The sequence below is a fragment of the Carcharhinus amblyrhynchos genome, chromosome 1 (genome assembly GCF_965287045.1).
Source record: "Carcharhinus amblyrhynchos chromosome 1, sCarAmb.v2.hapA, whole genome shotgun sequence".
Lineage (NCBI taxonomy): Eukaryota > Metazoa > Chordata > Chondrichthyes > Carcharhiniformes > Carcharhinidae > Carcharhinus > Carcharhinus amblyrhynchos.
Genome location: NC_137324.1, coordinates 40,575,372 through 40,600,709, shown reverse-complemented (window position 1 = coordinate 40,600,709; position 25,338 = coordinate 40,575,372). Strand labels below are relative to the sequence as shown.

Sequence of the window (25,338 nt, the reverse complement as noted above, 5' to 3'; positions counted from 1 at the left end):
AGCATCAGGGACCTGGGTTCAATTCCCAGCTTGGGTCACTGTTTGTGTGGAGTTAGCACATTCTCCTCGTGTGGGTTTCCTCAGAGTGCTCTGATTTCCTCCCACAGTTTGAAAGACGTGTTGGTTAGGTGTACTCATTTGAAAAGGCACCAGAGTGTGGCAACTAGGGGAATTTCACAGCAACTTCATTGCAGTGTTAATGTAAGCCTTACTTGTGACTAATAAATAAACTTTAAAAAACTTTAAGGTCACCCCTCAACCTCCAGTGAGAGCAAACTGAGTTTATCCAACCTCTCCTCATAGTTAATACCCTCCAGACAAGGCAGCATCCTGGTAAACCTCTTCTGTGCCCTCCCCAAAGTATTCACAACCTTCTGGTAGTGTGGCGGCCAGAATTGTACACAACATTCTAAGTGAAGCCTAACTAAGGTTCTGCACAGCTGCAGCATGACCTGCCAATTTTTATATTCAATGCCTTGATCGATGAAAGTAAGCATATATCTTCTAGACTACCTTATCTACTTGCATTGCCACTTTCAGTGATTGGTGGACATTTACACCCAGATCTCTCTGTCTGTCAATATTCCTAAGGGTGCTACCATTTACTGTATAATTCCTGCATGCATTGGATTTTCCCAAATTGCACTGTGCATCTACAAGATGCACTGCAGCAGCTCACCAAGCAAGCTTCAAAATGTTCTGTCCAAACCCGCAACCTCTACCGGCTGGAAGGATAAGGTGCATGCGAACAGCACCATCTGAAATTTCTAAGTCACACATTACTTTGATGTCCAACACCAAACTGACTAGTGTTACCTAAAGAAAACAATGTACTGTCTCTTTTCAGAAGCAATCAGGAATGGGAAATAAATGCTGGCCTTGCCAGCGATGCCCACATCCCATGAGCAAATGAAACAAAAAGGCTGTGTAAATTCATTGTTGTTAGCATTTGACTCATCGACATGCTTGTATCTGAGCCGATGCCTGGTAATGAGACAGGATGTGACATGGGTAAATATGGTGAGTCAATGTTTCTACAGGTTTGTAAAGAGAAAAAGTTCGACAAAAACCAACATGGGCCCCTTACAGACAGAAATAGGCGAACTCATTACGGGGAGCAAAGAAATGGCTGAGAAACAAAATTTGTACTTTGCTTCTGTCTTCATAAAGGAAGACATGAATAACGTACCAGAAGTTCTGAGAGAAACAAGTTTTAGTGAGGAGCTGAAGGAAATCAGTATTAGAAGAGAAATGGTTTGGGGGAATTGGTGGGATTGAAGGTGGATAAATCTCTAGGTCCTGATAATCTTCATCCCAGAGTAATTAAGGAAGTAGATCTGGAAACAGTAGATCCATTTGTGGTCATTTTTCAAAATACTTTGAAAAATACTGGCTCCTACAGATTTGAGGGTAGCTAATGTGAGCCCATTATTCAAAAAGGGAGGCAGAGTGAAGACAGGGAACTATAGACCAGTGAGCCTAATGTCAGTACTGGGGAGGTTGCTAGAGTTTTATCAAGGATTTTATAACTCGGCATTTGGAAGGCAATGGTATAATCAGACAAAGTCAGCATGGATTTATAAGAGGAAATCATGCTTAACAAATCTATTGGAATTCTTTGCGAATGTAACTAGTAGAGCTGACCAAGGAGAACCAATGGATGTGGCTTACTTAGACTTTAGAAGGCTTTCAACAAGGTTTCATATCGCACACTACTATGTAAAGGTAAAGCACATGGGATTACGGGTAGAATTGGGAGATGGGAAGCAAAAAGTTGGGATAAATTAATATTTTTCCAATTGGCAGGCAGTGCCTAGTAGGGTACCGCAGGGATCTGTGCTAGGACCCCAATGTTATCATCAAGGATTTCATAGCTCAGCATTTGGAAGGCATTAGTCAGCATGGATTTACAAAAGGGAACCCATGCTTGACAAATCTATTGGAAATTTTTTGAGAATGTAACTAGCAGAGTTGATTGAGGAGAACCAGTGGATGTGGTTTATATAGAGTTTTAGAAGGCTTTCAACAAGATCTTACAAAACAGACTATTATATAAAGTTAAAACACATGGGATTGTAGGTAATGTCTTGAGATGGATAGAAAGCTAGTCAGCAGGTAGGAAACAAAGATTTGATATTTTTCTAATTGGCAGTCAATCATTAATGGGGTTCTGCAGGGATTTGTGCTTGGACCCCAACTGTTTACATTATACATTAATGATTTGGAAGAGGGAATTAAAAGTATTATCTCCAAATTTGCAGTTGACATGAAGTGGGAGGGTGAGCTGCGGGGAGGATGCAGAGATGCTTCAGCATGATTTGTATAGGCTGAGTGAGTGGGCATTTTCATGACAGATGTAGTTTTATGTGGATAAAGGTGAGGCTATCCACTTCAATAGCAATAATAGGAAGGCAGGTTATTATTTGAATGGGTGTAAATTGAGAGAGGTGGATACTCAGCAAGGCCTTGGTGTCCTCGTGCATCAGTCACTGAAAGTAACAGGTATAGCAAGCAGTAAAGAAGACAAATGGGATAGGGACGTTTTACTGCAATTATACAGGGCATTGATGAGGTCACAACTGGAATATTGTGTGCAGTTTCGGTGTCCTTATCTGAGGAAGAATGTCCTTGCTATCGAAGGAGTGCGGCGAAGATTTACCAGGCTAATTCCTGGAATGTCAGATCTGTCGTGCGAGGCAGGACTAGATCAGTTAGGATTGTATTCATTGGAGTTTAGAAGAGTGAGCGGGGAGCTCATAGAAACTTATAAAATTCTAATAGCATTAGACAGGGTTGATTCAAAAAGAATTCAATGGTGGGAGAGTTCAGAATGAGGGTATTTTGAGGATAAAGGAAAGCCTTTTAGGATTGCGAGGTGAGATTTCTTTACCCAGTGAGTGGTGAATGTGTGGAATTCACTACCACAGAAAGTAGTTGAGGCCAAAATGTCTGATTTTGAGAAGAAATTAGCTTTTGGGTCTAAAGGGATCAGGGGATATAGGGGGAAAGGGAGATCAGAATATTGAGTTTGGTGATCAGCTATTATCAAAATGAATGGTGGAGCAGGCTCAAAGGGCCAAATGGCCTACTCCTGCCTCTAGGTTCTATGTTTCAATTGATGCTCCTTGAGTTCCTGAGTGCGTTTGGTGGATGGCTTATTTGAGGAGGAAGACAATGCGTTAGTGGTAAACAATGATCGCATATTGAATGTGCATGTTAGGCAGCCTGGTGAGACTATGAACAACAGCGTTATGGTAGTATCATCATCGCTGGAGTCCTCAAGACACTTGCTTTGATCTTCTCATTTGAGATGATTCTCCATTGTTTGCACTCTGCACCAGTGTCCTATCCGTCCATTGGACTCTTACCTTCCTCTGAGACATCTGCTTTTCATGATCTGATTAACTTGTTCTGCATTCCTGCTCGAATTCCAGGATATCCATCTCAAAGTTGCTAAGGATGAGCAAATGGGGCATCATATCACTCATTTGCACGTGTATGCATTATGTATTCTCTCATGAAAAGGCAAATGTGCATTCATTAGTCCACCCTCTACCTGCAACACCATACCAGTTTCATACGCCCAGGCCCCATTCCCCATGAATCAGGTTCAGGCTCCCCTCAGATTTTCACACCTCACACTTATATCCCACCAGAGTTGATTCCCAGCCTTGGCAGGCACAGGTATCTGTACCTTCTGGTACTCTGAATTCTACACTGATGAGCATCATGAAGAACAGCTATCCTTCAAGAGCTCTCCTCCCAGTATTCACCCTTGCTGAGCACAGAAGATGGTTAAACCTTTTGGGGCAAGGGATCCAGATGCAGTGCGTCACATCATGTCAACGACCTATATTGCCACCTCTGATCAGACTGGTGCTGTGGCCTCCTCCTGCCACCCCATGCCATTAGGATATCCCCGCCTTACACTCACTGCCTCCATCAAGGCATGCACACAGTTGTCTGAGAGGCAGGGGGCAGAACGCCCATCAGTATTGCCCTCCTGGTTGGCATGTCGAGCAAGTTCTGTGGCCATAACCTCACATGATGTTGAGATTGCTTCCTGAAGAGCACCCTGAAGTTCCTCAAGAAATCCTGGCAGCAGGTGGGGGCTGCCTCAGCCACATTTAAAAACCCCACTGAATCCCTATTGGACCCAAGTGCCTGTCACACTCCAGTCCCTGTTGCCAACCCCTCTCCAGTGTCACGGCATGTTTCACTAGCCCTCAGTTGGCCAAGCTGTAGGAAATCACGTTGGTCTTACATTCATCACCAGAAGCAAAAATTCCAGTTGCTTCCGAGGCCTCGACGCATGATACAACATGTGCAAAATTCAGGCCGATATTTTCACGTATCCAAATTACAGATAAAATGTGAAACAAAAATCAGGTGTAGTTTGTATAATTGATCAGCATTCCAACAGACGGAGGGCACTCAACAATACTGAAGGAGATGGAATTAGAAAGAGAATGAAAGCTGAATTTAGTTTTACACAGCTCATTAAATACAAGGGTAGTAACAATTGCTGTATTAAAATATTTTGTTATTTCAATTTTTAAACAAGGTCAGAAGTGTGAACTTGGGAGTTATGGGCCTATTAGCTTAACATTAATAGTAAAGAAACACTGAAGTCTATTATAAAGGAAGCACTTTAAGTATATTTAACAAGGGATAAAGGCAATAATTCCCAGCCAGCGTAAGCTTTATGAGATGCAGGACATGCCTCACAAATTTGTTGGAATCCATTAAAGGTCTAACAGGGTAAGTGCGTGATAATGATGTGGAGAATGCCATATATGTTGACTTTCAAAAGGCTTTTAATAAGATGTTCCGCAGAAACCTGTAAAAGCAAAGTGGATAATGAGTTATCTAAATAGTAGGGTGTATAGGGTGGCGGCAATTAGCAGTTCTATCACACAACCATGACCAGCAGGAAATTCTAGGAATGGGTCCTAGACTGTTTGTATTGTAAGACATTTCTAAATTATGTAATCTAAATTTTAGAAATGTAAATTCCAATTGCAGTGTATGTACAAAGGCTATATAGATTTTAAATGCTGCATCTGATTTAGGCTGGTTGCTTGGTGTTGTGACTCCAAAGCTTTTCTTCGCAGTCACTACATTGCGTTTTCAACATTATCCAGTGCCACAACTTTACTGTGGTCCGACCAAAGCACCAAGAGTCATCTCATTTCATGTCACACAATCTAAAGCTGTTCGGCATGTAATAGGTAAACTGAATCTTGCTGCCACCTGTCTTATCACCAATGATCACCATGTCGTATCATTACAATTATATACTTTAGGTTTATTTACTGCACCAAATACAAGGCACCAATCACTTGCAAAGGATTGGGTAAACGCATTATGGATTAATTTAGTAAGACTCAACAAATGAGAACAATGTCAGTATAAAGCTTGAAAACGTCAGAGCTGTGTGTGTGATCTGCTCCAAGGAAAAGTGAAACAAAGACTGGATCACACAACACACTTGATATCCCTTAAAGGCTGTAACACATATACGGCTCTGGTCATCATATTACAGATAGGGTGTGATCAACTGCACGGGGTTTACAAGGGCACTACTGGGACTAGAAATATGTTGTGCATGAGGAAAGATTGAATAAGCTGAGATTTTTTCTGAGTTTCAAATGAGCTGTATAAAATTGTGAGGGACCAAGATAGAGTGGATAGAAAGACCATTGGTGAAGAAGTCAATATCCAGAGGGCATAGATTTCAAGTAATTGGTAGAAAAACTGAAGGAGAGTTGAGGAGAAATATTTTCACCCAGAGGGTGGTGGAGCTCTGGGATCCATTGTCTGTAAGGGTGGTAGAGGCAGATCAATACCAAAATATACTTGTACCCTACTTGTATAATGAAGTAAAATAGGTAATAGCAACTTGACACCCTGTTTTACTTTTATTTTACATTAAAGTCAATACAAAGCGATATACAAAAAAGTTGTCTGTTCACTAGGATCTGCCCTGGGCTATTGCAGAGTCTAAATCTGCTCCCTTTAGTCAGTTGGCCAGGTCAAAAATACTGAGCTCCATGCAGAGATCCACAGATGGACAACACATCATTTGATGTACAACATATTTTAGCAGCCATCTCTATTAGCATTCTTCACACAGAGTAAAGGATTTTGTAGTGATTTTCCTGGCCAGAGGGCTAATATCAGTGTGTGAATAATGCTAATGAGAACTGCGTCCCCTCGCCATACAAACATTAAAAAACTAAACCACTGTACAAAGCACAAGGAAATTCAGTTCTTATTTGCATTTTTCACACTGATATCAGCCCTCCGGTCAGAAACACCACTGCACATTTCCTTCTGCTGCGTGAGCAAGTAAGGTTACTTACAATAAGTTGAAAATGTTCTAATGTTAGTCTATGGACTTTGGTTAGTCATTAAATAAATAGAAGGAAACCAGTGAGGGGGGTGTGAATTATAATGATGGTAATGATGCCAGTGCATGGGTTTAGACTTCCAACATAATGTTCTTGCCTACAGGAATAAACTGGCTAAGTTAACTCAATTGACTTGCTTTAATACAACAGAGTTGACACTTAAACTTAAACTACATTGATTCAAGCTTAAAAAATTAAACATTTAGAAATTTAAGCTATGCATCTACGAACAGCTTAAACACAAGTTTACAGTATACGCTCCAGACCATCTCTCACTTTTCACAACAGTTTATCAAAGGACAAATCTGCATTCTTGATGCATTCCACATCTTGAATCAATTTACAGTCAATAAATTATTTCTGAACTGCATGCACTATTATTTTGTGGGCAAATGCAGTAGTCATGTTAGTGCATAATAGGTCCCAGAAACAGCTAATTGTATAAGCTACCAGTTAAATCATTTTGTTCAGTCATTTTAATACAGGAAGAAATGTTGGACAACTTCTCCTGGAACATTGCCATGGGATCTTTTATATCCAACTAATCAGGCAAATGGGGTCTGAGTTTTAACATAATTAAAAGGTACAATTTGGCACAAAAATAGGGAGGCCACTCAGTTCTTGGAATGTTAGTGTTGAAATGGGGAAGAGGGACCATGAAATGCCGGTACACAAACCATTAATGTTAGAAACACAAGTTAACAAGGCCATTAAAGAAAGCAAAGAACTGAGGCAAGTTTCTAGAGAGATAGAATTGATCAGGGACTTGGGTTCAATTCCAGCTTGGATCACTGTCTATGTGGAGTTTGCATATTCTCCCTGTGTCTGTGTGGGTTTCCTCCGGGTGCTCGGTTTCCTCCCACAGTACAAAGATGTGCGGGTTAGGTGGATTGGCCATGATAAATTGCCCTTTAGTGTCAGGGGGACTAGCTAGGGTAGATGCATGGGGGTTATGGGGATACGGCCTGGGTAGGATTGTGATCAGTGCAGGCTCGATGGGCCAAATGCCTTCCTTCTGCACTATTGGATTCTATGATTCTATACATAGGTATCAGCAAAGGTGCAAATGATAGAATGATACCACAGCCGAGGGCAATGCCCCCTTTGGAATTCTGTTGTTGTTTGGGGCTTTTTTTTTCAATGTGCGACCCTTTTAAATCTTTCTGAGATCAGAATATGCACTGTTTATCACAGGACAATGCCAGCATGCTACTTTCCATGCTGCTGTGTGCCTGTGCATGCACATAGTGCATCAGGAATGTTCACTGAGAGGTTACAACCATCCATCCCGACTGAACAGGCTGGGAATTTTACGCTAGAAAAGACTAGATGGAGGGAAGATCTGATCAACATCTTTGAGGTTATAAAATAATTTAATGGGGTAGACGTGGAGATGATGTTTCCATATGTGAGCTGTCAGAAAAATGAGCTAGCCACTAATAAGTCCAGTAGGAGAAACCTCTATATTCAAACAGTGATTGGAATATGGAACATGTACCAAAACGCACTGGTTCAGTGAGTAACATGGGTGCATTTAAGGGGAAGAGAAAAATAAATAATTTTTGAACTGCACACATTAGTATTTTGTAGGCAAATGCAGTAGCTACTTCTATACATAATAAGGTCCCAAAAAAGAGCAAATGGTTTGAGTTACCAGGCAAATGGTATGTAGCCTTCATAGCGATTGGGTTTGAGTTGTAGGAATAGGTATGTTTTATTGCAATCATATAGGACATTGGTGAGGCCACACTTGGGGTAATGTGTGTGTTTTCATTTGATTTATTATTGTTACATGTATTAGCATACAATGAAAAGTATAGTTTCTTGCACACTATACAAAGCATACTGTATATAGAGAATGAAGTGAGAGAGTGCAGAATGTAGTGTTACTGTCACAGCTAAAGTGTAGAGAAAGATCAGCTTAATATAAGATGGGTCCATTCAAAAGTCTGACAGCAGCAGGGAAGAAGCTGTTCTTGAGTCGATTGGTACGTGACCTCAGACTTTTGTACCTTTTTCCCCAACAGAAGAAGGTGGAAGAGAGTACGTCCAGAGTGTCCTTGGTGATGCTGGCTGCTTTGCCGAGGCAGAAGGGAAGGTGAAGACAGAGTCAATGGATGGGGGGCTGGTTTGTGTGATGGACTGGGCTTCGTTCATACCCCTTTGTAGTTTCTTGTGATCTTAGACAGAGCAGGAGCCATACCAAGCTGTGATACAACTGGGCAGAATGCTTTCTTTGGTGCATCTGTGAAAGTTGTTGAGAGTTGTAGCAGACATGCCAAATTGGTACCCTTATCTGAAGAAGGATGTCCCTGTCACAGCGAAGGTTTATCAGGCTGATTCCTGGGATGGCAGAACTGTCACATGTGGAAAGCCTAAGTCGGTTATGAGTTTATTCATTACTACCACACGTAAGCTTACATTAACACTGCAATTAAGTTACTGGGAAAATCCCTAGTCGCTCGGTACACTGAGGGAGAATTTAGCATGGTCAATGCACCTAACCAAATTGTCTTTCAGACTGAGGGAGGAAAACGGAGCATCCAGAGGAAACCCATGCAGACACAGGGAGAACTTGCAAATTCCATACAGACAGTGACCCAAGCCAGGAATCGAACCTGGATCCTTTGCACTGTGAGGCAGCAACGTTAACTACCATGCCACCCCGACAATTATATTCACTGGAGTTCAGAACGGTGAGAGGGGATCTCATAGAAACTTAAAATTTTAACAGAGTTAGATGGGGTAGATTAAGAAAGCATGTTCCTGATAGTTGGGGCATCCAGAAATGGGGGTCATTGTTGAGGATAAGGGAGTAAACCATTGAGAACTGAGGGAAGGAAAATTTCTTCACCCAGAGTGGTGAATGTGTGGAATTCATAACCATTGAATGTAGTTGAGGTCAAAATATTCTGTGATTTCAAGAGGGAATTAGATATAGCTCTCGGAGCTAAAAGAACCAAGGGATACGGCGGAAGAAAGAAAGATCAGCATGTTGACCAGCCATAATCAAAATGAATGGTGAAGACTCAAAGGGCCAAATGGCTTACTTTGGCTTCTATTTTCTATGTAATTATTAGTCTGCTGAAACAGGTCCACACAAGGAAAAGCATTGCTTGACAGCATTTGATCTTAGATTTATTTTGTCAATGGCACAATGTTTATTTACAGAAGATAATGAGATTGCACTTTGTGACTGATACTCCAAAGTTAGTCTGGTTGATTGACACTTTTCTACAGCTGTAATAACAGGAGTTTTTTTAAAGCAAGTTATGAATGCCAAGGTGTTTTCATATATCCCATTGTTTATCAAGATTGATACGATCCAATCAACTGTCTCTGTCACTTTCCTCCCCTCTCCTGAATCCAAAAGATTAAATTTCTAAACTTTCCCCATGCCCTAGGCCCAAACTTGTACTGCACTCCTGGAAGGAATTCTATATTCAACCCTCCATAAAATAGAAGTGATTCAAAACTCCTGCCCATGACCCAATTCCACCATTCCATCTATCCATCACTTCTGTGCTTGCTGTCCTTTGTTGGCGCTAAAGTAAAGCAACTCCTTTAGTTTGGAATTCTCATCCCCTTTTTCAAATTTCTCTCGGCCACAGCCCTATTTCTGTAATTTTCTTCAGCCAGATGATAGGGCAGTATGGTGGCACAGTGGTTAGCACCGCTGCCTCACAGTCCCAGTGACCCAGGTTCGATTCCCAGCTCGGGTCACCGTCTGTGTGGATTTTGCACTCAGTGTTTGCCTGGATTTCCACCTGGTGCTCCGGTTTCCTTCCACAGTCCGAAACTCGTGCTGGTAAGGTGCACTGGCAGTGCTACATTCTCCCACAATATACCCGAACAGGCACCGGAATGTGGTGACATGTGGATTTTCACAGTAACTTCATTGCAGTGTTAAAGTAAGTCTACTGTGACACTAATAAATAAACTTTATCTTAAGATAGGCCTGAGTTACTTGCACTCCTCTCATTCTGGCCTCTTGAGGATTCCCAATTTTAATCAGTTCACCATTGGCCAAAGTCTGAAGCTCTGGAATTCCCTTTCTAACACTCTCCACCTCACTTGCCTTCTTTAAAACACTGCTTAAAACTGGTGTGTTTGACCAAGCTTCTGGTCACCTGCACTAGCATCTCCTTAAGTAGTTTGGTATCAATTTTATTTTATAGCAGTCCTGTAAAACAGCTTATGATGTTTGATTAACTTTAAATACAAATTGTCTTTGTTGTGTCAAATGGCCTGCTTCTGAGCTATAATTATGACATAAGGAGACAGCAACAAAGGAGCAGTCTCTCAGGACTGAATTAAAGTACCAAACTCAATTATGTGCTGGACTGGGACTTAAACCCACGGTTGTCAGAAGTGTGTGCTACTAGGTAAGCCAAGCTGAAACCTTTAATACTGAGATCCATTAGTGCAACAAGATTGTAATATAGAAGGAATACTTATATTGTTTAAATCCACTCACCTTTGCAGAGTTCAATCTTCTCTAAGCTCTGCACCAACTGGACTGGTAACAAATGCCTTTTTTCCCACTGCCTTGAAGACATTTCCTCTACTTTTGTCATCAATATAGTATTTACTGAAGTACATCTCAAATTCAAATTTACTCAAGGTGTCTATATAACATAGTCAACATAGAAGAATCCCCCAGAGCACTTTGTAAAGGCATAATAAAAAAAGATAGCAAGCCAAAGAAAGAAGGCACAGAAGACCGGGCCCTGTACTCATCGGAGTTTCTAAGAATGACCTTAATGAGACGTACAGAATTCTCCAGAGGATTGACAAGTTAGATGCTGAGAGGTGATTTGTGGGGGAGTGGAGAACCAGAGGGTATAATCTCAGAGTAAGAGGTTTCCCATTCAAGACAGGAAAGAGGAGTTTCTTCTCCACAGGGTAGTGAATCTGGATTTCTTTACCGCAGAGGGCAGTTGAGGCTGAGTCATTAAGTCTGCTCCAGACTGAGATAGACAGATTTTTACTCAGTGAGGGAAGCCAGATTACGGGGACAAAGTGAGAAAGTGGAATTGAGGATTATCACATCAGATCAGTCATGATAGTCACCACCATCTGCGGGTGGCATGGTGGCACAGTGGTTAGCACTGCTGCCTCACAGCTCCAGGGACCCTGGTTCAATTTACAGCTTGAGTCACTGTGTGTGGGGAGTTTATGTGGGTTTCATCCGGGTGCTCCGGTTTCCTCCCACAGTCCAAAGATGTGCAGGTTAGGGTGATTGGACATGCTAACATTGCCCCTTAGTGACCTGGGATGTGATGGGTTAAAGGGATTAGCAGGGTAAGTAAGCACGATGGGGCCTGGGTAGGATTGGTGTCAGTGCAGACTCAATGGGCTGAATGGCTTCCTTCTGCACCATGGGGATTCTATGATTTAACTGAATGGTGGAACAGACTTGATGGCTGACTTATATGGAGTGACAGGGAGATTTAATTGAGAAGTATAAAATAATTAGGGGCCTACATAGATTGGAGAGGCAAGACCTGTTTCCCCTAGCTGAGAGGTCGATAGCCAAAGAGCAGATGTTTATGATAATTGGCAGATGGATTTAAGGGGAGTTGAAGAAATGGTGTGCCAAATTTCAAATGACCACAACAATTTATACCACAGGAGGAGAGAGTACTTATTGGTTGGCATGTTGACATTGATTGGTCGAGATATTGTCAGGGAGAAAGCAACAAGGCTCCCCATGCTTCTGGGTAATTCAAGAATGCACAAGACTTGAACATATTCCTACTGTTTGCAGAGAACAGGTTCCTGTGAATGAATATATGCTGCTTCTAGCTTAACACAATCGATTACCTTAAATTTGTTGTTAGTGTAACTATTAGTTCACAAAGTGCTGCCCAATTGTGGAATCACATCTAACTAATTTGCAAGTGTAGTGCTGGTTGAGTATAGTCTGTATCCTGCATATTACAAACAGCCAGAGGAACATATTGTTTGATTTGATCACTGAATAACTGGGACATAGGGTCTACATACTTGGCAATACACTGACACTGAGTCATACACATTTTCTTAATTCTATTCTTGTCTTCTTAGAAATTCATTTTCAGTCAATTAACTCACCTCCTGACTCCCCAACACCAGTCCACCATTTACAAGGCACAAGTCAGGAGTGTGATGGTATACTCCCCACTTGCTTGGATGGGTGCAGTTGCAACAACACACAAGAAGTTTAACATCATCCAGGACAAAGCCGCCTGCTTGATTAGTACCTCATTCATAAACATCCATTTCCTTCACCATTGACACTCAGTAGCAGCAGTGTGTACTATCTACAAGACGCACTGCAGTAATTCATCAAAACTTCTTTGGCAGCACGTTCCAAACCCATGACCATGGGAACACCATCACCTGCAAGTTCCCCTCCAAGCTGCTCACCATCCTGACTTGGAAATATATCGCTGTTCCTTTGCAGTTACTGAATCAAAATCCTGGAATCCCCTCCCTAGGCATTGTGGGTCAATCCACAGCGTGTGGACTGCAGCGATTCAAGAAGGTGGCTCACCACCACCTTCTCAAGGGCAACTAGGGATGGACAATAAATCTTGGCCAGCCAGTGAAGGCCATGTCTCACAATAAAAAAAACTTAAATGAATATATAAAAACATTTATTATTTTCAGTAATGTTATTTATAATACTTATTTTACTGCACTATTCTTCCAAAAGCACAGCGCCAAAGGTTAAGCACTTGAGTACCAATCTGGAATAGATTCACATCACTAGATCTTCCATTTCTCTGTTACTGCTTCAACTGATTTCACTAGACCAGCTCCAAGAATCTCAAAGTCTTCCAACACAGCCTCCACGTTGGGGATCATGTGAAGTCCGTTTTCTTTAGTTTCCAACATTTTTGCATTGACGTGTGAAATCTGTAATTGACAGAATAAATAAAGCTTGTTTCAAGCCAGATTCTATAGCAAAACATGATAAATAATTTATACCAAAACATGTGGAAAGTTAGCTCGCACACATGAAATAGTAAGAAGCCTCACAACACCAGGTGAAAGTCCGGTAGGTTTATTTGGTACCATGAGCTTTCACAGTACTGCTCCTTCCATCAGGAGCTGATATAGGAGCAGTGCTCCGAAAGCTCGCGATTCCAAATAAACCTGCCGGCATCTCCATATCACACCTAAAACAGTAATTTTTTGAGGTTATTGTTGTGAAAATGTCTACTTTCACTATTCAAATGTCTTAAGATTACGTTTGAGAGATGACATTTTTAAACGCAAGATAAATTAAAACACCTGGTGAGAAGCTGAACAATAAAATTCAAAGTGTTTGCAATTCAACAGGTGTTTATCTCGGGAGATCAGAGTTTGAAATGGAAAAAAACGTTAAACGGGTGACTCCTTTCTGAATTTGGTGGAGGTAGGACGTCTATAGCTATATTCAGAGGGGATTAAATTATTCATGCTGTTTTACTAAATAAAAGGAAGATTTGGGAACAGGAAATAATTAGCTCAGGGGGAGGGGATATGCTTTTTTTTGGCTTTTGAGTTTATCCGGGAGATTTCTTTCGGAAACAGTCAGAGCCCGGGAGCAGCTTTGAGAGGCAAAGAGGAAGAATTTGCCAGAGCTATAGACCAAAGGATAGGGACCATCGAAAACCAACAGTGTTTTCTGATTTTGGAATCAAACTGGGGTGTCCTCCATTGTGAGGTGCTTAAGGAGAGTTTGGAGGGTCACCAGGCCAGATGCTACTGAAAGCACCCAAGAATTCTCAGACCTTGCAGAATAGAAGGAACCCTGATGCATCCTGGAGGAGAATCAGTGAATTCTGGACAACTGAGACACCTTTGGAATTCCTACAGTGCATGAGACCATTTGGCCCATCAAGTCTCTGACAGAGCATCTTACCCAAGCCCTATTCCCCTAACCCCACATATCTACCCTATTAATCACCCTAACCTACATTTTTGGGGACACTAAGGGGCAACTTAACCTGGCCAAACTACCTAACCTGCACATTTTTGGACTATGGGAGAAAACAAGAGCACCCAGAGGAAACCCACGCAGACGCTGGACCCTTCGAGCCTGCTCCACCATTCATCTTGACAGTGGGTGATCATCAAATTTAATATCCTGATCCCACCTTCCCCCCACTATTCTGGTCCTACCTTCCCCCGATATCCTTTGATCCCTATAATTCTGGCGTCTTTGCATTTCTGGTTATAATTACTCCACCACTGATCACTTTGTATTCAGTTGCCTACGCTCCAAGATCTGGAATACCTTCCCTCTATCTCACTTTACTTAATAAAACTTACCTCTTTGACCTCTTTTGATCAGTTGATCTAATATATCCTCATGTAGTTAGTGCCATACTTTGTTTAATAATGCTCCTGTGAAGTGCCTTGGGGCATTTCATTGTGCTAAAGGTGTTATCTAAATACAGGTTGTTATCAGAGGGAAGTACATGCCATTTCTTTTTCCCCAGAGAAGTGTAGCAAGACCTAGACCATAATGTTTAATAAGCAGCTTAGATCAAACTACAAATTCAGCTAATATATTTTAAAGAGGTCCGTGGAAACAAAAAATAAGTTAGGACAGCGATTCAGACAAAAGAAACTAAGGATAGCTAGAAGAAATATTGGAGGACAAATGAAAACATAAATAGTAGCAACCAACAAGAAAGGCTGAAAAACAATGTCAACAGCAGAAAGAAAATCAACAGTCAAGGGGATATATGAGCTAAAACTTTTACAGACCATCAAGATATCCTCACATCAGTTTACACAAAGGTGTGACAGGACTGATTTTTGCTGGTGCTTAATCATACAATTGTGTGTTCTGTGTTCCTTGATTCAAGAGAATGCAAGAAATTAAAAAGCAGTATCACCGGGGATATGTCTAAAAGACACATTAGTTCGTTTCCTGATTAAATATGATTTCTCTGTGAATAGGGAGACAGAACATTAGATTGGGACTAGTTGGTTTAATGTATATGGTAATGGAATCCTTAGTCAACTGTAATGAAAAGCATCTGGGAAAGAAAAATGCAATAATGAGCAGTCATCACCAATTCCAAAAGGCAAGGTCATGCTTGGCCAACCCTCATGAATTCATCAAAGAAGTAAAAAGACAGTAGATAAGTACAGAGGCAACGGCCTAGTGGTATTATCGCTAAACTACTAATCCAGAAGCCCACCATGTTCCAGTGCAGTGAACTACAGCAGCTTACTGCCAGTAGCTGCTCTCCTTCGCTCAAATGTAGAAGTCTAACCTTGTCTGGGAGTTTTCAGGAATATCTTAGACCTGTCCCCGCTCGTGGTAACCTGAATCACATGGGCCTTCTACCGAGGTCAAAATACTAACTAGTTATCCTCGAGATCTACACACTAAGTATGTGGACGAAGATAGAGCAGTTGATGTCGCATACATGGATTTTAGTAAAGCGTTTGATAAGGTTCCCCATGGTAGGCTCACGAAAAAGGTAAGGTGTGGAATAGAAGGAAATTTGGCCGATTGGATAATTAACTGGCTGTATCATAAAGACAGAGGGTGGTGGTGGTGGAGGGAAAGTTTTCAGACTGGAGGCCAGTTACCAGCCGTGTACCACAGGGGTCAGTGCTGGGTCCTCTGCTATTTGTGATTTTTATCAGTGACTTGGAAGAGGGGGCTGAAGGGTGGGTTAGTAAATTTACTGATGACACCAAGATTGGTAGAGTAGTGGATAAGGTGGAGGGCTCTTGTAGGCTGCAAAGAGACATTGATAGGATGCAGAGCTGGGCCAAAAAGTGGCAGATGGAGTTTAATCCCGATAAGTGCAAGGTGATTCATTTTGGTAGGACAAACTTCAATGCGGATTACAGGATCAAATGAAAGGGTTCTGAGGGACATGGAGGAACACAGAGATCTTGGGGTTCATATCCACAGATCTCTGAAGGTTGCCACTCAAGTGGATAGAGCCGTGAAGAAGGCTTATAGTGTGTTAGCGTTTATTAACGGGGGGTTGAGTTTAAGAGCCATGCGGTTATGCTGCAACTATACCGGTCGTTGGTGAGACCACATTTGGAAGATTGTGTTCAATTCTGGTCACCTCACTATAAGAAGGATGTGGAAGAGCTGGAGAGAGTGCAGAGGAGATTTGGAGGGTAGATCTTATGAGGAAAGGTTGAGAAAGCTGGGGCTTTTCTCTGTAGAGCGGAGGAGGATGAGAGGCAACTTAATAGTGGTTTATAAGGTGATCAAGGGAAATAGTTGGAGTAGACGTGCAGAGACTATTTCCTTGGATGGATGTAGCTGATACTAGGGGGCATAACTATAAGGTTCATGGTGGGAGATATAGGAGGGATGTCCAAGGTAGATTCTTTACTCAGAGTGTGGCTGGGGTGTGGAATGCACTGCCTGCTGTGACAGTGGAGTCGGACACTTTAGGAGCTTTCGAGCGGTTACTGGATAGGCACATGGAGCACACCAGAATGATAAGGAGTGGGATAGTTTGTTCTTGGATTTGGACATAGCTCAGCACAACATTGAGGGCCAAAGGGCCTGTACTGTGCTGTAATGTTCTATGTTTCTATCCCAACTTTCTTTCACCTTAGAAGTAAATGGACAGTTTGAAGCACAATTCTTTACAATCTGACATTCTCAACACTTATCTGGGACTCACTGTTGTTTCATCATTAGCGTGCATGCTACTATCTCTGTCTCCCTGGGGGCTCCTAACAATCAAGCCACCTAGGCTTACTGTAAAAATATATTTCAGCACTGCTTACATGACCCCCTTTACTTTACCTTAAACTGAAGGCACTGTCCCAAAACTTCATTATTGTAACACTGTGAATAACCTTGGTTAGACCCCACTTCAGACTTCTTTGCCAGTTCTGGCATTCACATTATTAAAAAATGTGGAGGGACTAGAGAAGGAGAGAATGATTCCTGCTCTAAAAAGGACTGGGATGGATAGAACTGCCACTCAGTGATAGAGGAGCTTCTGGTCCTGTGGTACTCAATGGACCAAATGATCTTGTTCTGTGCTTTAACTGTTCTAATGATCAAGTATAAAAATCTCATGTGGTGAGCCAGTTAGCAAAGTCATTGAGATAGAATGTTTTTTAGTTAATAGGATTAGCGAGGGTGCAGCCAACCATTACTTGTTGAAAGGGAGAGATAACAAGGATATTCAATGCAGGGTGTAGTCTATAACCATAATGGCCGGAATGTTATAGCTGTTCATGCCGCCGGGATTTTCCCCATCCCATGGACGGGTGTCAATTTCTCTGACTTTGCTGCAGCGGGAGTGTGGCATGAACAAACGGTAAGATTGGGCTCAATTAGTGAGAAGGGGTACGTGAACAAATGAAGCATCATAGAGTCATAGCATCATAGAGGATTACAGCATGGGAACAGGCCCTTCGGCCCAACTTGTCTATGCTGCCTTTTTTTTTAAACCCCTAAGCTAATCCCAATTACCCGCATTTGGCTCATATCTCTCTATACTCATAGTACCCATGTAACTATCTAAATGCTTTTTAAAGACAAAACTGTACCTGGCTCTCCTACTTCCTCTGGCAGCTTGTTCCAGATGCTCTCCACCCTGTGTGTGAAAAAACTGCCCCTGTGGACACTTTTGTATCTCTCCCCTCTCATCTTAAACTTATGCCCTCTAGTTTTAGACTCCCCTGCCTTTGGGAAAAGATATTGACTATTTAGCTGATCTGTGCCCCTCATTATTTTATAGACCTCTATAAGGTATTTTCTCTGGATGGTAGGAGGCTGAGGGGTGATCTCGAAAAGATCCAGAGAAAAGGTTCCAGTCTGTTCAGTCTCTCCTTATAACTCAATCCATCAAGACCCAGTAACATCCTAGTAAATCTTTCCTGCATTCTTTCTAGTTTAATAATATTCTTTCTGTGATAGGGTGACCAGAATTGCACACAGTATTCCAAGTGTGGCCTAAGCAATGACTTGTACAGCTTCAACAAGACATCCCAACTCCTGTAGTCAATGTTCTGACCAATGAAACCAAGCAGGCCGAATGCCTTCTTCACCACTCTGCCCACCTGTGACTCCACTTTCAAGGAGCTCTGAGCATGTATCCCTAGATCTCTTTGTTCTGTAACTCTCCCCAACACCCTATTAACTAAGTCCTGCTCTGGTTCAATCTACCAAAATGCATCATCTTGCATTCGGCTAAATTAAACGCTGTTTGCCATTCGTCAGCCCATTGGCCCAATTGATGAAGATCCCACTGCAATCGGAGATAACTTTCTTCACTGTCCACCATGTCACCAATCTTAGAGTCATCTGCAAACTTACTAACCATGTCTCCTATCTTCTCACCCAAACCATTAATACAAACGACAAGTAACAGTGGACCCAGCACTGATCCTTGAGGCACACCGCTGGTCACAGGCCTCCAGTTTGAAGAATAATTCTCTACAACCATCCTCTGGCTTCTGGCAAGAAGCCAATTTTGTATCCCTTTAGATACCTCACCCTGGATCATGTGAGATTTAACCTTATGCAACAACCTACCATGCAGTACCTTGTCAAAGGCCTTGCTAAAGTTCAATTAGGCAGCATCAACTGCACTGCTCTCATCGACCTCCTTGGTTAACCCTTCAAAAAACTCAATCAAATTTGTGAGAAATGATCTTCCACTCACAAAGCCAGTCAGCAAACTCAGTAGAGGGACTGGCAGAAAGACTAATGTTCAAAAGGAAGAAAGGATTAAAATTACTGGGATTCATTTGATATTCACCTACAGATTAACAAACAGCATTACAGGTTAGTAATTTTAATATTAAGACAAAATGTAAATCTCCAAACTGTCCAAAAGCTTAACTGAACACAACTGACACCTGCAGTGGAGGCAAGGGCATGATTTTACTCCAGTTCTTTCACTGGATAACAAAGGCCCTATTATCTTCAGCTTTAGAGAAAGTACATTTGTGGTGCCTGTATTATTCATCTTCTGAGAAACTCTCGATGTATATTGCAGTTAAGCTACCACATATCCTACCTGCCAATTAAAAGTGGAATTCCAGTGGTATGTCCCGACCCAGCTACAGGTCATAATAAAGTGACACGTATGGGTTCATGAGAAAATGAACATTAATATGAAAAGGATTTTTTTAAAGAGTTGACACCATCTTATTCTGAACTAAAATTTGATTAAGACAGAATTTGAAGTTATTAATAGCAATGCAATAGTACACTTCAATTTAGTTCAAATATTCCAAAATTGTTCTGTTGTGCATACCTTAAAAGGTTGAGGTGTAAAAGCCTGAGGTTTCCAAAGCACAGCAATCAAACTTCCACCATAGGCATCGTAGAAAAATAGCGCAAACTCTCCAAAAGCACTCTGTAACAGAATAATCACTGCAATTAAGATCCACCTCAAAACTAATGTTCAAACAATCAATGCTTGCCTACTAATGGAGCTAGAATAGATTTCAAGTCCAAACTAAAAAGGACAACTTTTATAACTGAGAAGGGAAAATTCATCTGGTAAAATGTTGACCTTGAAATGATCCACAAACAAGACACTGTACCTAAACTGCTACCCGTATTTGCTCAAAGCCCGTTTAGTTATTGGTACGAATACAATGAACAGGTCAAGGAGGAGAGAAAGAAGAAATACACTCAAATTGATGGCGCATTATCTCAAAAGATGACTTCAAATTTCATCCCACTCTACCATAAATAAGCTACTGGAATTTCACCCCTATGTTAAATAGCTTGAAATGCTCTCTCCAAGCATAACGCAGGATTGGGACAGGTAACATTCTTCTTCTTTGTTAATGTAAAAGTAGACAAGATCTTCAAATCTGTGATCAGAGAGACACCAGGTGTCCCCATCTTCAATTGATTGGATGACCAAGACTGGTGGCGTAGCGAACAGTGAAGAAAGTTATCTCCAATTGCAACGGAATCTTGATCAATTGGGCCAGTGGGCTGACGAATGGCAGATGGAGCTTAATTTAGACAAATGCAAGGTGATGCATTTTGGTAGATTGAACCAGGGCAGGACTTACACAGTTAATGGTAGGGAGTTGGGGAGAGTTACAGAACAAAGAGATCTAGGGGTACATGTTCATAGCTCCTTGAAAGTGGAGTCACAAGTGGACAGAGTGGTGAAGAAGGCATTCGGCGTGCTTGGTTTCATTGGTCAGAACATTGAATACAAGAGTTGGGATGTCTTGTTGAAACTGTAAGGCCACACTTGGAATATTGTGTGCAATTCCGGTCACCCTATTACAGAAAGGATATTATTAAACTAGAAAGAGTGCAGAAAAGATTTACTAGTATGTTACTGGGACTTGACGGATTGAGTTATAAGGAGCGGCTGAGTAGACAGGGACTTTTTCTCTGGAGCATACGAGCCTGAGGGGTGACCTTATACAGGTTTATAAAATAATGAAGGGCATAGACAAGGTAGATAGTCAATATCTTTTCCCAAAGGTAGGGGAGTCTAAAACTAGAGGACATAGGTTTACGGTGAGAGGGGAGAAATACAAAAGTGTCCGGAGGGACAATTTTTTCACACAGAGGGTGGTGAGTGTCTGGAACAAGCTGCCAGAGATAGTAGAGGCAGGTACAATTTTATCTTTTAAAAAGCATTTAGATAGTTACATGGGTACGATGGGTATAGAGAGATAATGGGCCAAACGCGGGTAATTCGGATTAGCTTAGGGGTTTCAAAAAAAAGAGGGGGCATGGACAACTTGGGCCGAAGGGCCTGTTTCCATGCTGTAAATCTCTATGACTGGCTCTTCTTGGGACTCTAAAGCACAATATTGTGCTTACCATGTCTCCAATCAGTTCACACACAGTGAAATACTTTGTGTTGAAGCAAATGTTATTTTATGCAATGAGGAAGCAACGGCCATTTTGTGCACATGCTCCTATAGAAATAGATTACTGAAAAGTTAAAAGTTCTTTGTGGAACTGGTTGACACAAGTAGAACGCAGGGGTGTATTTGGCCTAGTTCACATCAACCATGGCAAAAGAACAGCATACTTATAACATAAAGCAAGATCTTAGGAGAAAAAAAAATTCTCAATTTATAAATTAGAAGCTGGTTATATTGCTTCTGGCAGTGAATCAAATTGGCTGGATAACTCCTGAGAAAATACGCCTGTAAGCAGTTTACTGAGTAGAACATTTCTCTGCTTGCACATGATTAATTGAATGAAAAAGCAAGCCAATTGTATCGGACAGGGAAATAAGTTCTCCAAGTTAGCACATGTACTTTAAGTTGCCATTCCTCTAAAGTCTTTGAATAATTGGATTAGAGCCGGAGATAAGAGCCAGGTGTCTCACACATCTTGCATAACCCCCCCTGTTGGTTATGAAGCACTGTTGTGAGACTGAAGTACACTGGTTGATTTTGCAATCAGTGCCTGTTTCTGTCCACGAGGCACTATCTATTCAGTCATTTTGAGTGCCGTTGTCAAACTAAATTCCAATTGCACATTTAATTGAGCCGTGTTGACAAATGCAACGAATCAATATAATGTACCTCAGGTCCGTGCTGAAAAGTTTCAGAAGATGAATTGGGAAAGATAAACAAGGAAAGTGGGAAAGGCCAGTAGGGCAGCAGGAATGAAAAGGGGTCAGAATGCAAGAGAAATACGTGCAAGAGGACAGGGTCAGAAAGAAAATGAGGCCATCAATTGCAGACATCAAGGAAGATGCTGGGCAGGCTGGTTGTCAGTGAAAATAAGCAGCAGCATGTTGAGTGGCAGAGTAGGCTCAAAGGACCAAATAATCTACGTCTGTTTTCTCTGTTTCTATTGGAAAATCAAAAACTGCTGCTGTAAATTATCCATGAGTATCTGGTATAAAAAGACGTCAACCCAAACATGATGTTGATGTGCTGTTAAGAAATGTTTTTTTAAATCATGTTGGGAGCAAGTTCTGTTTTTTGCATTGTGGTACCGGCTGCCTGCATAGGTGTCCTTTTATTGCTGCTTCAATGATTTAAATGGGGTTTTGTTTATTTTTACTCTAGGCCTCCTGCAGCATCCAGGATATTTTAGAACCTTGAATTGTCACAGGAAGTATGATTTGATTTATTATTGTCACATTCAGTGAGAAGTATTGTTTCTTGCGCACTATACAAAGCATACCATTCACAAAGAAGGAAATGAGACAGTGCAGAATGTAGTATTACAGTCATAGCTAGGGTGTAGAGAAAGATCAACTTAATGCAAGCTAAGTCCATTCAAAAGTCTGAAGGCAGCAGGGAAGATGCTGTTCTTGGTCAGTTTGTACATGACCTTAGACTTTTGTATCTTTTTCCCAAAGGAAGAAAGAAGGTGGGAGAGAGAATGTCTGGGGTCTTTAATTATGCTGGCTGCTTTGCTGAGGCAATGGGAAGTGTAGACACAGTCAATGTATGAGAGGCTGGTTTGCGTGATGGATTGGGCTACATTCACTACCTTTTGTAGTTTCTTGCTGTCCTGGGCAGAGCAGGAGCCATACCAAGCTGCGATACAACCAGAAAGAATGCTTTCTATGGTGCATCTGTATAGGCTGTTGAGATTTGTAGCTGACATGCTAACTTTCCTTCTGGTGGGCTTTCTTATCTATAGTGTCAGCATGGGGGAACCAGGGTAGGTTGTTGGTAATCTGCACACCTAAAAACATGAAGCTCTCGACCCTTTCTACTGCGCAACCATTGATGCAGACAGGGGCATGTTTTCTTTCACGTTTCCTGAAGTCGATGACAATCTCCTTCGTTTTATTGACATTGAGGGAGAGATTGTTGTTGCTGCACCAGTTCACCAGAATTTCTACCTCATTCCTGTACTCTGTCTCGTCATTGTTTGAGATCCGAGCCACTACAATGGTGTCGTCAGCAAACTTGAAAATTGAATTGGGTTGATGGGTTTTTGATGAGAGAGGGGATTAAGGGTTATGGGGAGAGGGCGGGAATGTGGAACTGAGCCACGACAGATCAGCCATGATCTTATTGAATGGCGGGGCAGGCTCAAAGGGCTAGTTGGCCTACTCCTGCTCCTATTTCTTATGTTCTTATGTTCTTATGTTCTTTCAGTTTTGGGCTCCTGGCTGCTGTTCTTAGTTTTACAGGGTGTTTTTACTTCAGGCTGGATATACTGTTCCCTGTCCCCAGTGTTACAGATTCTACTGGCTAGCTGGAAGCAGGTCTTCTTGCCTTTGTGGAATGAGAATTCTGTTTCTTGCAGTGGTTTGCTGGCTAAAAGCTAGAGACCTACAGTGACATTATCTCTACCTCAAGATCTGCTAGAAGTTACAAAACTAATAAGTCAGAATTTCAATTTTCTACCCAAAGGACTAAGTTCCAGCATCACCTGAGTATCCTTATTTTTTGTGTTAAACTTGTGGCAGGTGTGCGTTTATAGGGAAGTTTGTCTGGTGTAAATATTTCACAAAGTTGTTAATTTTTATACAATATCATAGTTGTTCTGTTTCTTGTTTATAATTGGTAAAAGTTATTGCTACATGTTAGCTGTATTCTTAAATAAACTTTGTATGATAAAAGCTCCCTAGTGGGTCATTTGAACCATACTTAAGGTGAAACATTTCAAGCTTACCATAGCCAAATTCAAATTGCAAAACTTAGGATCCGGGTGGAGTTCATAAACACTTCAGAGTTTCTGGCCTGAATTATAACATGAAACATTAACAGTTTCTTTCTCCATAAATGCTGCCTAGCCTCCCGAGTACTTTCAGCATTTTCTCTTTATATTTCTGAATTCCAGCACCCACAATACTTTGCTTTTATGTAAAATATCAATGTTCATCTGCAGATATAAATCATGCACATTGCAAACCATAACTTCCATTACAGGGTGTCGTAACAGCAAAGATGCACTGGGGGATCACCCTCTGGAAGTCCCCACATAAGGGCTGAATGGCAATTGCCCAGGAAATTCAAGCTTCCATCGGGTAATTATCCTCCACTGGCAATCTTCTAATACCTTCATTTGAATCGCAGACGTCCAATCATTCTAATTGCCTTACAGGAATAGTTACCCAGCAAAAGTTACAAGAATTAAAACCACTTCTAACTCCTCAAAATCTATGGTACTCACCCAGCCCTTGCCCCGACTGCCCCCCACCCCAAACATTCCAACTACCCTCCCGACCATACCCCCACCTTCCTCCCCGACCACAGAATGGATGCCATTCCATGCGAACTCTGACCCCATGTCTCAGATAAACACACACTGTATATGTAAACTAAAAAGATACAAGTGAATACTTGCCGGCCGTGGCTTAAGTTGCATAGTAGAGAATTAAAGTTGTTTTTCTTACCCTTAAGAGAAACGTGCAAAGGAAACTTATTAAGGTGCTCAAGGGCTTTAGGTTAACAGCATGATGAATCCCAAAAAACTGTTCAGCACGGCTCCAAGGACAGTAACGCAGGAGGAGGGAAGTGAATGAGCAGAACAAATATGAGGCGATCTTACAATATGGCGGGAACCACGAGTGATTCTCATCAGCAAGTCTTCTTGCCAACGGGAGTCAGGTGGGGGGAGAGAAGAGTCCGAGGAGGGCAGAAATGGCCGTGCCAGGCAAGTTAATTTTAATATTTAGATCAGCTCTGCGCCCTCGTGCAAGCAAAACACGGCTGGGAGGATGGATTTCAATGCAAGACTGGTTCACACTCAGCATGAATGCCTGACACATCTTCTTCTCGGCTCGCTGCACCAATTGATCAGTACAGTTGAGCCCAAGATGCTTGCAATGGACTATCCAAGGAGCTGGTGAAAACAATCATGAACACAACCAGATATCACTGCGCATGGTTTTTGAGCTCTGGGTTGGACGAGAAACCTAAGTGCTCTGTTCCAATCTTGTATGTCACGCTGAATACATTCGAATCATATAACTTATATAGTTTAGTATCAAAATATTTCCTCCACATGATTCATTAGCCTTGGTTATTC

General features: G+C 41.7%; 1 protein-coding gene across 1 annotated transcript in view; it reads right to left on the bottom strand.

Annotated features, from left to right (window-relative positions):
* Window positions 1-4,799: 4,799 nt before the first annotated feature.
* nol6 (nucleolar protein 6 (RNA-associated)) overlaps window positions 4,800-25,338 on the bottom strand; it is a 110,644-nt gene continuing 90,105 nt past the window's right edge. Inside the window, exons 25-26 of the mRNA XM_080214038.1 lie at window positions 19,658-19,759; window positions 4,800-13,316 (exon numbers count right to left, since the gene is read on the bottom strand). Coding sequence (XP_080070164.1) covers window positions 13,167-13,316; window positions 19,658-19,759 — 252 coding nt within the window. The 3' untranslated portion in view covers window positions 4,800-13,166. The remainder of the gene's footprint in view (window positions 13,317-19,657; window positions 19,760-25,338) is intronic.